This window comes from Labeo rohita, chromosome 7 (assembly GCF_022985175.1).
Source record: "Labeo rohita strain BAU-BD-2019 chromosome 7, IGBB_LRoh.1.0, whole genome shotgun sequence".
NCBI classification, from domain to species: Eukaryota; Metazoa; Chordata; class Actinopteri; order Cypriniformes; family Cyprinidae; genus Labeo; species Labeo rohita.
Genome location: NC_066875.1, coordinates 6544335 through 6559697, shown reverse-complemented (window position 1 = coordinate 6559697; position 15363 = coordinate 6544335). Strand labels below are relative to the sequence as shown.

Here is a 15363-nt window from a genome sequence, read left to right as displayed (position 1 = left end):
TGATTAATTTCTCAGTATCACAATTTAAACAGCCAGCCAAAGCTCTCTACAGTGTGTATGTATTACATTGTGGCTGGCATGGATGTTCAAATAAATTGACTTTACTTTGTGTTGGCTCACTTCAGGTTATACACTCAGAGTGCCTTCAAGAATGAAATGCTCACCACCACTATCCCAGAGATCCAGCGGACTAACCTGGCCAATGTTGTGCTGCTGCTCAAGTCACTGGGAGTTCAAGATCTCCTGCTCTTCCACTTCATGGACCCTCCACCTGAAGACAACATGCTGAACTCCATGTACCAGCTGTGGATCTTAGGAGCGCTTGACAACACAGGTGAGACTACCAGCTTCAGACGTTGCCCTGAGAAGGGAATCAGAATCAGACATAAATCTTTTGATTTTATTTTTTGTCCCATTTGCCATATTTTATTCAAAGAGACTGTGGAGAGTGAATCTGTTCTTGGAGTTGAACTGTGCTATTAGATAATGGTATCAAAAGTTTATTTTGGGCATTGCTTAATGTGGAATAAGATTTTTCAAGTCACCAAAGAAAATCGAAATGGTCATTTCTTTGTTTTTATGGAATATTGGAGTATTTTTAGTGCTGTGCAACAATTAATTGCTATTAAACGCATCCAAAATAATATGCATATTTATTATGTGTATATATAAATACACACACATGCATGGATATGTGTAAGAAAAATGTTTATATATTAAATGTATTTATATACAATATTAATTATATCAATAAATAAATAAAATGAATATTTTCAGAATATACACTGTATGTGTTTATATATACGTAATAAATATACACAGTACACACACATATATTATGTATACAAAAACTTGCAAATTGCACAGCACTATTGTAAATAATTTATCCTTGCAAACTTTAAAAAAAAAAAACTTTAATTCCAATGGCCAGGCAAGTTTCATTGCTTCATTTCCATCAACCTGTCACTCACAACACTTTATATGATCCCATCAATTCCCAGTGGACAAAACCAAGTCCAGTCCTAATTTTTTCTCATTCAATAAGACACGCATTTATACGGCACGATAGGGAAGAAAGTCCATTTCATGCTGAGTTTTTTCAGTCATTTTTCCACATGCTTTTGGGGGGGTTTTATTGTATTTTATTGTATTATTTCGATGTGAATTGTCAGCAACAGTGTCTAATTTTCTACTTTAATTAAAATGTAGACATATATAAACATCTTCATTATTTGAAGTAATCAGTAACTGAAATAAAATAAAATTTCCACCTTATTTTTGCCGTAAGAGCGGTCATGGCCATTTGTAAATTTTATGGGTCTGGCTTCCGGTCTTATCCACCTCCAGCTATTTTTAGCTGTACAAAAAAGCTTGTTTTGCTGCTTGATATTGCAAATCTTACCATATTATTTTAATATATTATCTTAATTATGAACACACTGGTTTGTAGTTCAAAACGTTTTACCGTTTACTGCACATTGTTATTCTTCTCATTATTTCCCTGTAGCGACTAATGAATTGGAAGTCTACCATAGGCTTACTACCGTGTTGAAGAATGAGGTGGATAAAAAAAAAAAAAAAAAAGTAAAAAACATTAAACTTATTTTGTTTCAGCTATTGCAGAGGCAACATTTGCAATTTTCTTTAGTCCAAGAAATAAAATAACTAAAGCTAAATAAACTAAAACTTAAAACATTCTAGATAATAATCAAAGAAAAAATCTTGGCCAGGACACATCAGGTAATCTCAAGCAAAACTATGGGTGTTCCAGAGAGGGAACAAATATCCAAAATGAAAAGTGGATCCTGTTGTACAAAACAAAAAAAAATCCACATCCAGACACTCTCAGAGTAAGAAAAGTAAAAAGCCTTTATTTTAAGACAGGACTAAAATATTAAAAAGACACCAATGCGTATCAGCCCAAGCAGGCCTTTGGTTATTTCTCAGATTGTCCAAAAAACTTTCACATACAACCTAACCAGTTTTGTGGACAATCTGAGAAATGTGTGAACCATGAGACATCTAGTGGTTAGGTCTTGAAAATGTATAGTCACTTTTGTCTAACACGCAGACGAAGGCCTGCTTGAGCTAAAAATGACAAAAACACACAACAAAATTACTAAACCCCTAATTAAAATTAAAATGAAAAAAGAATGAAAATGAAATACGAAAATAAAATAAAAAATTAAATGTAATTAAAATGAAAAATAAATAATTAAAACATAATTTAATCCAAATATGTGACCCTGGACCACAAAACCAGTCGTAAGTAGCACAGGTATATTTGTAGCCAACAATAGCCAACAATATGGGTCAGTTGTATGGGTCAAAATTTGAGATTTTTCTTTTATGCCAAAAATCATTAGGATATTAAGTAAATATCATGTTCCATTATTTTCTACTGTAAATATATCTAAACTTAATTTTTGATTAGTAATATGAGTTGCTAAGAACTTCATTTGGACAACTTTTTTTGCACCCTCAGATTTAAAATGTTCAAAAAGTTGTATTTCTGCCAAATATGGTCATAACAAACCATACATCAATGGAAACCTTATTTATTCAGCTTTCAGATGATGTACAAATCTCAGTTTCAAAGAATTGACCCTTATGACTGGTTTGGTGGTCCAGGGTCACATATTAGGATAAAATATATTGGTATATCGGTGATAATAAAATAACACTGATTCTGAAATTCACTAGACAGTGTTTGGATATATCAGTGTTTAAAGATAACTGTTGGTAGTGATATTATTTTTATTTGGGGAAAAAACTCTTTGAGTTCTTAAGTGTGTCTTACATTCTAGTAGGGTAGATTGCTCGTGAAGTGCTGCAGTGAAGTATTAAGGTCTTACTCAAAGTTCAGCTGTAGCAACTGAAGTAAAACTGTCTGTGTGACCAGAGAGGGATCTCAATCTCATTTCCTGTGTATCTCTCGGGGTTTGTGGGGATTTGACTATGTGGAGCACTTTTCCCTCTAGCTCTCGTCTGGTGTTAACAGCAGATTATTTCTGATTAAGGCTTACCTGCCCAAATATCTGCTCTGCTTTTCACAGCGCTCTCTCACTAATCTTCTTAGTCTGTCATGTAATCTTTGAAATCTGAGCTTCTGAAAAAGTTTGATCAGAATCTCAAAGTGGAATCATTTTCCCACCATCAGCACTTTCGAAAGAGGGTGCTCTCTAGTCCCTTTTGACTTTTGCCTGTATTTGAGGACGGTTTCTTCTCGTCTCTGTTTCAGGCGCTCTGACACCCACTGGGCGGCTCATGGTGGAGTTTCCTCTGGATCCGGCTCTGTCTAAAATGCTGATCGTGTCATGTGACATGGGCTGCAGTGCTGACATTCTCATCATCGTCTCCATGTTGTCAGTGCCGTCCATTTTCTACAGACCGAAGGTACAAAATATTCACACCAGAAAGCATTAACAGACTCTTTACAATAATGTATTGAGCTGTTAATGTGCTGTACATCAGGTGCTGCTGTTTTCTAACTGTTCAAAACTGCCGTTGCTTGTCTAGGGTCGAGAAGAGGAGAGTGACCAGGTGAGAGAGAAGTTCTCAGTGCCTGAGAGTGATCACCTGACCTACCTCAACGTTTACCTGCAGTGGAAGAACAACAATTACTCCAGCATCTGGTGCAACGATCACTTCATCCACACCAAAGCCATGCGGAAGGTATGTTTACTTGGGGATTGATTCTTAATCAGTCAAATTGATTTATTATAGAGGCATTCTTCATACTTTTTGTTTTGTTTTTTTGCTAAAGTCCACATAGAATGGTAACCAGGATTGTTAAAAAAAAATGTAAAAAAAGTGTCAGCGTGTCTGACCATTACAGCTAAATGTAATTTTTTTGCTGTTGAACCACTTCTATTTAAATATCCTCTTCACATGGGAAGGTGAGTAGTAATATAAGTTGCGTCTGTTCCATCCAATACTGACTAACATTATAAATGCAACACTTTTGTTTTGGCCCTCATTTTTTGAGCTCATGAGCTGAGCTCAAAGATCTAAGACTTTTTCTATGCACACAAAAGGCCTATTTCTCTCAAATATTGTTTGCAAATCTGTCTAAATCTGTGTTAGTGAGCATTTCTCCTTTGCCAAGATAATCCATCCACCTCACAGACAGCATGATTATTGCACAGGTATGCCTTAGGCTGGCCACAATAAAAGGCCACTCTAAAATGTGCAGTTTTACTGTATTGGGGGGGTCCGAAAACCAGTCAGTATCTGGTGTGACCACCATTTGCCTCATGCAGTGCAACACATCTCCTTCGCATAGAGTTGATCAGGTTGTTGATTGTGGCCTGTGGAATGTTGGTTCACTCCTCTTCAATGGCTGTGCAAAGTTGCTGGATATTGGCAGGAACTGGAACATGCTGTCGTATACGCCGATCCAGAGCATCCCAAACATGCTCAATGGGTGACATGTCCGGTGAGTATGCTGGCCATGCAAGAACTGGGATGTTTTCTGCTTCCAGGAATTGTGTACAGATCCTTGCAACATGGGGCCGTGCATTATCATGCTGCAACATAAGGTGATGGTCGTGGATGAATGGCACAACTATGGGCCTCAGGATCTCGTCACGGTATCTCTGTGCATTCAAAATACCATCAATAAAATGCACCTGTGTTCGTTGTCCATAACATACGACTGCCCATACCATAACCCCACCGCAACCATGGGCCACTCAATCCACAACGTTGACATCAGCAAACCACTCACCCACACGACACCATACACAATGTCTGCCATCTGTCCTGTACAGTGAAAACCGGGATTCATCCGTGAAGAGAACACCTCTCCTAAGTGCCAGACGCCATCGAATGTGAGCATTTGCCCACTCAAGTCAGTTACGATGACGAACTGCAGTCAGGTCAAGACCCCAATGAGGACGACGAGCATGCAGATGAGCTTCCCTGAGATGGTTTATGACAGTTTGTGCAGAAATTCTTTGGTTATGCAAACCGATTGTTGCAGCAGCTGTCTGGGTGGCTGGTCTAAGACGATCTTGGAGGTGAAGATGCTGGATGTGGAGGTCCTGGGCTGGTGTGGTTTCACGTGGTCTGCGGTTGTGAGGCTGGTTGGATGTACTGCCAAATTCTCTGAAACTTTGGTAGAGAAATGAACATTCAATTCACGGGCAACATCTTTTATTGTGGCCAGCCTAAGGCACACATCAGCCTAATCAGCATCTTGAAATGCCACACCTGTGAGGTGGATGGATTATCTCGGCAAAGGAGAAGTGCTCACTAACACAGATTTAGACAGATTTGTGAACAATATTTGAGAGGAATAGGCCTTTTGTGTACATAGAAACGTCTTAGATCTTCAGAGTTCAGCTCATGAAAAATGGGGGCAAAAACAAAAGTGTTGCGTTTATGATTTTGGTCAGTGTATAATAGCATCCTTTTAAGAGCGAGTTTGCCAGTTTTCAACAAGCTTTGTATGTGGATGTTAAAGTTCTCTTACCCTTAAAATATTAATAAATAAATATTTATTATTACTATTTTTTTTAATGTATAAAATAAAACGAAACAAAACAACAAAAACATATTTGGCTTTCTGCTGCTTTAACAACCAAGTTTTATTAAAAGCCCATCTTGCCAGTGGAGAATTACTTTTAATTCAGCTGCTCTTTTCTAATTTCGGGATCCTTCAAACCAGTGTTAGTTTTTTACTATTTATTATGAAAGTTTATTACTATTTATTTAAGTTTTTATTAATATTTTGTATTATCTTTTATTTATTTATTTATTTACTTATTTATAATCTTAAGTTTAGTTTAATTTTTATTAATTTTATTATGTGCTTATGTCATTTTTATTAGCTTTAGGGTTATATATATATATATATATATATATATATATAATATACATATATATATTACTATTAGGTTTGATTTCTTATTGATTTATTTATTTATTTACTTACTTATTGTCTGTTAGTAGTTTTATTTCCTCAACTTCAGTTCAGTTAGTCTAATTTTCATTTACTTTGCTTTTTCCATCTAATATTTGTATTGTAATTTATTTCAGCTTTGTTTCAATTAACAAAAATGTTAGTTAACAATAATGTCACTGCTTTGGGAAAATATTTAGACATAGAATGATAATCAGCTTTAAATATTTCTGTCTGTCTAATATAGGGTTTCTGTCTAAAAAAAGTCTTAATTCACCCTTTCTCAAATTAAGGCCTTAAAAAGGTCTTAATAAAAGCAGAAGACATTGCATTGAATGTTGCATACATTGCTAAAAAGGTATTTCTTGTTTAGTATTTTTGTCTTGTTTTTCAGTATATAATTTCACAAAAATCAAGATATATTTACTTGAGGTGCAAAATGAAGATCTTTTTCTAAGAAGTGAACAAAATTCAATTTGTTTAAAACAAGAACAAATATCTGTAAATGGGGGTAAAAATCTTGTTTTCCTTTTGTATTTTTTTTTCTAAGCCCATTGGTAGATCTTTGTTCTTTTTAAATTGTAGACTTCATTTTGAGAAACAAGACTTTGTATGACATTTTGCTTCTTCAAAATCTTCATTTAAGAATCTTTAGATATTTGCACTGGAAAACAAGACAAAAATACCAAGGAAAAACTTCAGGTTTTATGCAGTGTGATCATAAGGTACAATAAAATATATATTTTCATATTATAGTGGTTGGAAGCAAAGGTATTCAAGCCTTAAGCTATTTTATTATTTTTTTATAATTTTTTTTATTTTAAAAAGTAATAGAGATTGGTTGTATTTTAAAATTTGTGTTGCTAATACAACACATTGTGTTTTTTCTTTTCTTTACTTGGTCTTAAAAATGTCTTAAATTTAGCTCCATAAAATCTGTAGAAACCCTGTGTATGTATAGTTTAACTATGTGTAATTTTAGCACAACAATTAATGTGCTTCCTCTTTTATTTAAGTAAGTTTATCCTGAATAACAGTGTGTGGTGTGTCACAGGTGCGTGAGGTGCGAGCTCAGCTCAAAGACATCATGGTCCAGCAGAAAATGAACCTGGTCTCCTGCGGCTCAGACTGGGATGTGATCAGGAAGTGCATCTGTGCTGCATACTTTCACCAGGCTGCTAAATTAAAGGTACACAACTACTTATGTACATATTCAGGAATGTAACATTGGATTCACTTTCATCAAGCAGCATGTGACGCATATTCATGACCTCTTTTTGTTTGTTTAGGGAATAGGGGAGTATGTGAACGTGAGAACTGGCATGCCCTGCCATCTTCACCCTACGAGTGCTTTGTTCGGGATGGGCTACACCCCTGACTACATCATCTACCATGAGCTGGTCATGACCACAAAGGTACTTCTTCCTCCTCAGCCTTTGAATGTAAAGTGACGTCAGTTAGTACAAATCATGGTTTGCTATGATGCTTAGTTAAAGCACATGCTCTGACATTAAGCTGTGGTGCTGTTATGGGGGATGCAAATTGAATCCAGCTTGCAACATTTCTCTATTTAGTTCCTTTATTTATTTTCCCAGTGATTTTATGTTGTTTCTGCACTATTGTATTTATAAAAGTAATGGAAATTATGCTTTTACATATAAATAAATAAATAAATAAAAAATAAATACTATTATTATTAAAATCATTACTAAATTATTTAACAGAAATATTTTTCTATTTCATAATAATTTAAATATTAATCTAATATGCTTATTTGGTACTCATTTCTTACTGATACACTACCATTTAATACTTTGCGGTCAATGAGATGTTTTTATTTTTTATTTTTAAAAAGATAAATACTTTTATTTAGCAAGGATGCAATAAATTGATGGTAAAGACGGTAAGTGAGAGTAAAAACATTTATAATGTTACAGAATTGTTGATTTCAAATAAATGCTGTTTTTCTTAAACTTTGTTGATCAATGCTAGTCTTTTGAACATTCTGTTCATCAAAGACGTTTGAAAAATAAAATGTATCATGATTTCCACAAGAATATTAAACAGCAACACATTTTTAAACATTGATATTAATAATAACTAATAATCTGTAATAATAAATCTTATTTGTAATAATTAAAAAAAAATCTTGAGCATTAAATCATCATATTAGAATTTCCAAAGGAGTAATGATGCTGAAAATTCAGCTTTGCATCACAGGAATAAATTACATTTTAAAATACATGAAAATATTTATTTTAAGTTGTATTAGTATAATTAACAAAATTACAGTTTATACTGTTCATGTAAATGCATTGATGTTTGTGGGCTTATAATGTCCTTATTTATACATTTGCTCTAAAATGGGTTAAAACCTTTTGTAAAATACAGTGAAAACCATGTTTGAAATTAACTAGGCGTGTTTTACACGCTGTTATTCACAAAATGAATACAATGAAGTTTTTTATTGATATACTCAAATATATGTATTTGTGGTAATAAACGTTAAATTCATGCTGAAAGTTTTTCAGTGATGCAAACAAATTGAACTGAAGCACTGAATCAATGCCTTCATCTTTTTATTGCTGCTTGATATTCACAATGTTGACATTTTATATTACCAACAACATGTTATTCAGTATTGTGTGAATATCCCATCCCCAATCACTAGTGAACAGTAATTTGTTGACATGTATTTGTGTTTGTGTTTTAGGAGTACATGCAATGTGTGACGGCAGTGGACGGCGAGTGGCTGGCTGAGCTGGGACCAATGTTCTACAGTATCAAACATGCAGGAAAGAGCAGACAGGTGAGCAACATCCGTCCTAAATATCACACTCAACACTTACATTACATATGTGTCTCTATTTTGGTCTCACTCACATTCGATCGCTTTTCCAGGAGAACCGAAGGAGAGCCAAGGAGGAGATCACCAACATGGAGGAGGAGATGTCTCTCGCACAAGAACAGATTCGTGCACGGAAAGAAGAGCAGGATAGGAAGAACAATGTGGGCAGTGTCAGGTACTTCAACCATCACTGCTGTCACTCAGGGTTTAGAGTCACTTTCTGCTTTTTAAAGCGACTGCTCGCACTCTCGCAAAATCGGAATCATCCTATTTAGAAGGAAGCCATCAAATGGCTGCCGTGCTGAAATACTAATGTCGCAATTTTTGGGAAGACTATTATCCTCTTCACACCCTCCCCTTCCTCCATCTTCCTCATCTCTTTCCTCACCTAACGTCTTCTTGTCTTTTCCATGATGAGCTTTTCTCACCTCCCGTCTCCACAGGAGAGAAAAAGAAATAATATTGACTCCTGGGTGACCCCCATTACTGTAGCAATTTAAATTGTGCCGCCACGGACGGGGAGGAGAGAGACAGACGCTAATTTTCGGACTAATCCGAGGAAATTAATTTTACACACACCTGTCAGCTCCACAAAAGCGAGAAATGTGTCCTGTAAAATAACACTTCATTAATTAATCAGGACTTTTATCTCTGTATCAAAGCCTTCGGCTGGCTGTCCGCCTGATGGACGTCCTGACAATAATCACATTAAAAGTGGAGATTAGACTTTTGATTTGCATGATGGGGAGATGGATAATTAAGGTGCCGGCCTCCCTCTTGGGTTCTGATGCCTTCATGGGGTTTTAAATAAGCTGATAGGAAGATGCCGACTGATCTAAGATGAGATCACAGCTCATCTCACCTGACCTGAATCCTACAGGACCCACAGGTCACTTAGAGGACATTTTACATTTCTTCTGAAGAAAATGCTTTGGAAATCACTGCCATAAAGAGCTAGGAAGTTTAATTGCCAAGTTGTTGATGTGCGTTTGCTAAGGTCTTCCGCTAGACAAAAAAAATCTTTCTTTTTCAAATATTTTCGTTTTGTGTGGTTAAGATATGAAATCTATGGAAGCTTGTTTCTGCCACTGGATAAAAAATAAAAAAGGTTATTGTGACTTAATAATATTTATGTTATAATATATATTTATCTTATAATTGCAAGTTTACATCACAATTTATTAGTTTTATCTCGCAATTACAAGTTTATGTCATGCAATTCTAAAAAAAGTCAGAATTGCGAGTTTTTATCTGGCAATTGCAAATTTATCTCACAATTCTGAGAAAAATAGAACTGTGAATTTTTATCTGGCAATTACAAGTATATATCTTGCAATTTTGAGAAAAATAGTCAGAATTCCTAATTTTTATCTCGCAATTGCAAGTTTATCTCACAATTCTAAAAAAAAGTCAAAATTATGAGTTTATATCTTGTAATTCTAACTTTATAACTCACAATTGCAAGTTTATATCTCACAATTCTGAGAAAAACAGAATCGTGAATTTTTTTTTTTCTCGCAGTTACAAGTTTATATCTTGAAATTTTGAAAAAAAGTCAGAATTTCACATTTTTATCTTGCAATTGCAAGTTTATATCTCACAATTCTAAAAAAAAGTCAGAATTGCAATTTTTTTTATATCACAATTGCAAGTTTATCTCAGTTCTAAAAAAGTCAAAATTATGAGTTTATATCTTGCAATTCTAACTTTATAACTCGCAGTTGTCTCACAGTTCTGACTTTATTTCTTGCAATTGTGAGTTTATATCTTGCTGTTCTGATAAAAAAAAAAAACTCTTTGCGTTGGCACCCATAGTCTTGTGGTTAGTGCATCGACATATAGCGCAACTGTGCTCACGGCGACCCAAGTTCGATTCCCACTTCGAGGTCCTTTGCCGATCCTGCTCCCTTCTCTCCTCCCAGTACTTTCCTGTCAGCTCTCCACTGTCCTCTCACAATAAAGGCGTAAAAAGCCCATAAATATAACTTAAAAGAAAAAAAACTCTTTGCAAGATAAAAAGTCTCAATTTTTTTTTTTTTTCTTTTTTTTTATTCAGTGGCAGAAAGTGGCTTCCATAGACACCTGTTTAAGTTTTTAGAAAAAAATGTTTTTGTAAAGGCTGTAAAATAAAAATGACCATGTTTTTTAAAAGTGTAAGTTAATTCAGTCACACACAACACCTTTTTCATTCTCCTGAGCTGCAAAAACATGACCGTTGAACTAGTGCCCTTCGTCTTTCTGAAGAATTGTGAGCATAACGTGCTATCGAAAAATGCAGCGCTCAAGAAAGAATTTAAGCTTTCAAAATGTGTGACTCCAGACTTTTTTTATTCCACTGCTGTGCATTTGCCTTTTTTCTACACAAAAATGTAGTACAAGACAAGTTAAAGGAACCTAAAAAGGAAATGTACTCACACTCAGGCCATCCAAGATGTAGATGAGTTTGTTTCAGAACAGATTTTTGAGAAATTTGCCAATTCGCCAAGTGATTGAGATGCTGTGTTTGTAATAAATCTATCATTAAGGCATTTTTAACTTTAAACTATTGCTTCCAGCTAAAATGCAAGTCCTCTATCCATAATATTGCTTTCTCAGGTGAAAAAGTATATCTCATTTGAACCAGGAGAGAAATATGCCATAGAAATATACCATTTACAAGTGAAAACATTACAAAAGAGAGGATAACAAGGGATGGACTTTTTAACTGGAGTACGCGTTATTATGGATTATGGATTATTTTGGCCTTGATGGATATGTTTCTTACAAACGTGGAGTTTTTTGCTTTACAAGATGTTAATTAATGAACTGGAGTTGTGTGGATTACTTGTGGACTTGTGACGTTTTCATCAGCTGTTTGGGCTCTCATTCTGACGGCACCCATTCACTGCAGAGGATCCATTGGTGAGCAAGTAATGCAATGCTTAATTCATCCAAATCTGTTCTGATGAAGAAACAAACTCATCTACATTTAATTGCCTAAGCATGAATAAAAAAAAAATTTGGACAATACTGCAACCACATAGCTGAAAAGTACTCTAAATAATGTCAAAATGGAGAAGTGAGCCTCTGCAAGTTCTCCACCTCACAATTTCTTCATAAAATATAAAAATCTAGTTAAGTCTAGCACTCAAAATAATGTCAAACGGAGAAGTTAGCACCTGCAAGTTGTGCAACTCACATTTTCTTCATAAAATAAAAAAATCGAGTTAATTGGAACGTTCGTTAAAAAAATAAAGAAGTATTAAAGTAGCTAAAAGTTCAATGTGAGGATGGCAGGCAGCAGAAAGTGAAGTGATGGAGGTGTGAGCCGAGTCTGTGGTGGAGGAGCAGGAGGGTCATGGCCTGATGGATGTAATTGCTGGCGGTGTGAGGAGGGGAGCGCTGTGCACTGCTGTAATTAAAGATGATAGATCGCCCTGTCAGCTACATCAGACCCGCGTCCCGCAGGTCCCCACAGAGACAAACTGTCCTTTTCTCTCTGCCCGAAGCTCCTTGTCACCGCTCTGTCTATTCTTCTCATTTAACCTTAGAGCAAATCTCACAACTTCTGATGCATGGCGTATTACAGTCACACACATGACCTTTCTATTTAAATTAACGTCTTGAAATAAACATGTCTTTTCATTCTTTCCAAACAGGGCAATAAAGATCTGCACCCCAGGAAGGAAAGAGGAGACGCCCATGACACCAAAACGAACACCGGCTCGATTTGGCTTATAGTGCTTGTATCGACAATTTCAGCCAGATAATATTGCAAATATGATGTTGTTTGCCACAGCTGCTTCAGTCAGTGCAATTTTATTGTAGTATATGACCATCCCAGTGCATGTCACATGCAGCTTCCAGGTTTGTCCAGCAGTAGGAGCAATTGTATAAGGAGAAAATTTCTAGTCTTCATCTCATCCCCTCAGACAAAGTGTTGTTTGTGACTCTTTTGGACTGTCTGGACTGAGACCAAAAAAAAAAAAAAAGGATGCTAGCACTGCACTGAATCAGTGTTTAGCCAAATTCAAAAACAAACACATTGTTAGGTTTGAACACACTTGAACTAAAGAAATAAAAATCAGCTTTATTTGACATTATAAATATACTTAGCCCAACAACAGGCTTTTTTTTAATGCTTGAATGTTTGCGTAAACCACAACCGCAGAATTTATTCATGTCCTGCTGTAGTATTCACTTTATCATTGAATTATAATTCGCATTCTCTCATATTTCGGTTTGTGAAGCGCAGCTGTTGTATCATTCTTTCAGAGAACACAGAGCATCCATGAATATTAACTTCCTGTACTTTGATAGGTTAATCCCCTGTGAATGAAGCTTGTCTTTGTTATTCTGACAAAAACATTGCTAGAATATTTCATCATTCTGCTGGAATCAACACTGACCAGGCAGCGGTCAAATCCTGCGTCGTCTTTGATGCAATTGGGCTGCAAGTCATTGCACAGATGTTCTGTGTACCGACAGAGATGACAGGCCTGGACCGCTGCGCGTTCACACAATCCACAACATGATCAACCGCTTGCCACCGAGGGTCATTTCACTTTCTTTCTGATTTTCGGGGCTCTGTTGCTTTGTTTGTGTTTTTGGAAACTTTGAAGTGAGAGGTCTGTTGAACTTTATTATTCTTCATTACTGATGTGTACAGGATGTCTGTATATTGTGTTTCTTTCTTTTGTTGTTTGATTTAGATAGTCAAAACATATTTAGATGGAACAATTTGTTTTCTAAAAGGCTGGGAAATGGGAATAATATTTTTGAAAGTGTAAAAAATTCATTCATTGTCTCCTTTGTATTTCAATTTTATTGTTTTATATTACATATTAAAGAAATGAATATATCATTGCTTTGTTACCTTTATTTGTAGGTAGTGATTGAATCCATTGTGCTGCTTTTCCATTGTAAACGTAGTAAATTGACATCTTTGACTGTTGAACTTGTCTGAAACGCTGTTCCAAAAAAAACATCCAAGATATTTCCAGTGTCATTTAAAACCAAAAACATGTTTTATTTAAATGTTTCACACCAATAGATTTTCTGCAGTGAATGGGTGCCGTCAGAAGGTGAGTTCAAGCAGCTGATAAAAATATCACAATAATCCACACCACTCCAGTTCAGCAATTAATGTCTTGAAGTAAGAAGCTACATGTTTGTAAGAAACAAATCAATCATTAAAATAGTTTACTTCCAGAACAAAAATTAACACAGAGATAATTTAGACACCCCCTTGTCATCAAAGATGTTCATGTCTTTCAGGCGCGTTTAGTCAGTAAAGCTGGTACTTTGATTAGTAGTAAATCTCCATCACGTGCGTTCAGCTGGAGCTACAATTAATACACAGAGCCGTAAATCACAGACAAGCTACGCAAAATCGCGCTCATATTCGACCTTTTTCGATTGTGCAACTCACATTTTCTTCATAAAATAAAGTCTATATCTCAGATAGATAGTTGCGTAGCTTGTACCGGCTTTACTGACTAAACGCGCTTGACAATCGGATGCGATTTATGGTGCAGCCCTATTTTTTAACTTAAAATTCTGGTCTAGCTCTACGTGAACTCGGTAGGGAAATTCGAAAAATTCCCAAGTCGTTTTCTCCCCCAACATCAAAATTGTCCTACATTGCTGCAGAAGTACCAACCCAGAGTTTACAAAGTGAACATGCAAAGAAGATTTTTTTTTCCAAAAAACAAAAAGTAAAACAGTGATGTAGGATGATTATGAAGTTGAAGAAGAAAATGAGATGGAAGTTTTTTGACACCCTGAATGTATTGACCCGGATTACACGAGACCAGATGAGCATTTGAGGTTAAAAAGTATAAAATTGTCAGTTTGTTTCGAAAATGACGGATCGTTTGCTAGATAAGGCTGGGATCGTTTAGAGCCATTTGATGCTGCATTTAAACTACATTTTGGAAGTTCAAACTTGGGGGCACCATTGAAATCCAATATATATGGAGATACATCCTGAAATGGTTTCCTCAATAAACTAAAATAATTTATTTACGACTGAAGAAAGAAAGACATGAAAATCTTGGATGACAAAGAGGTGAATAATCTATCTGTAAATATTTGTTCTGGAAGTGAACTAATCCTTTAAAGGTGTTTTAAAGGATTAATAGTTTTAGTTTTAGCCAGAACATTTGGCCATATTCCATAACACTTCCTGCAGTGAAAACTCCATCCTTTGTTGTCCTCTCAGATCCACCAACATATTTGTTAGGAACTGTTTTGGACTGTTTTTACTTACAAAGTGTGCTTGATTTGTGTGTATTTCTCTCCTGATTCAGATGAGAACTTTTTCACTGGAGAAAGCAATATTATTGATAGAGGACTCATATTTTAGCCGAAAGCAACAGTTTAAAATTAAAAATGTCTTGATGGATTTGTTTCTTACAAACACCAAATATTTCACGTCACACAGATTTATGGACTGGAGTGGTGTGGATTATTGTGATGCTTTTATTAACTGTTTGGACTCGCATTTTGAGGGCACCCATTCACTGCATCTGTTACTTTAGGGTAAGAACATTTTTAGCAAATTTTTATTTTGGGTAAACTATAACTTATAGATAGTCTCTATATGATGATTTACCCATCTTAAGAGTGT

General features: G+C 35.4%; 1 protein-coding gene across 1 annotated transcript in view; it reads left to right on the top strand.

Moving 5' to 3' along the window:
- Window positions 1-13582, top strand: part of dhx38 (DEAH (Asp-Glu-Ala-His) box polypeptide 38) — a 29968-nt gene extending 16386 nt beyond the window's left edge. The window contains exons 20-27 of the mRNA XM_051115489.1: window positions 126-334; window positions 3242-3396; window positions 3520-3675; window positions 6960-7094; window positions 7195-7320; window positions 8619-8714; window positions 8807-8928; window positions 12392-13582. Of these exons, the coding sequence (XP_050971446.1) occupies window positions 126-334; window positions 3242-3396; window positions 3520-3675; window positions 6960-7094; window positions 7195-7320; window positions 8619-8714; window positions 8807-8928; window positions 12392-12473 (1081 nt within the window). The 3' untranslated portion in view covers window positions 12474-13582. The remainder of the gene's footprint in view (window positions 1-125; window positions 335-3241; window positions 3397-3519; window positions 3676-6959; window positions 7095-7194; window positions 7321-8618; window positions 8715-8806; window positions 8929-12391) is intronic.
- Window positions 13583-15363: the final 1781 nt, after the last annotated feature.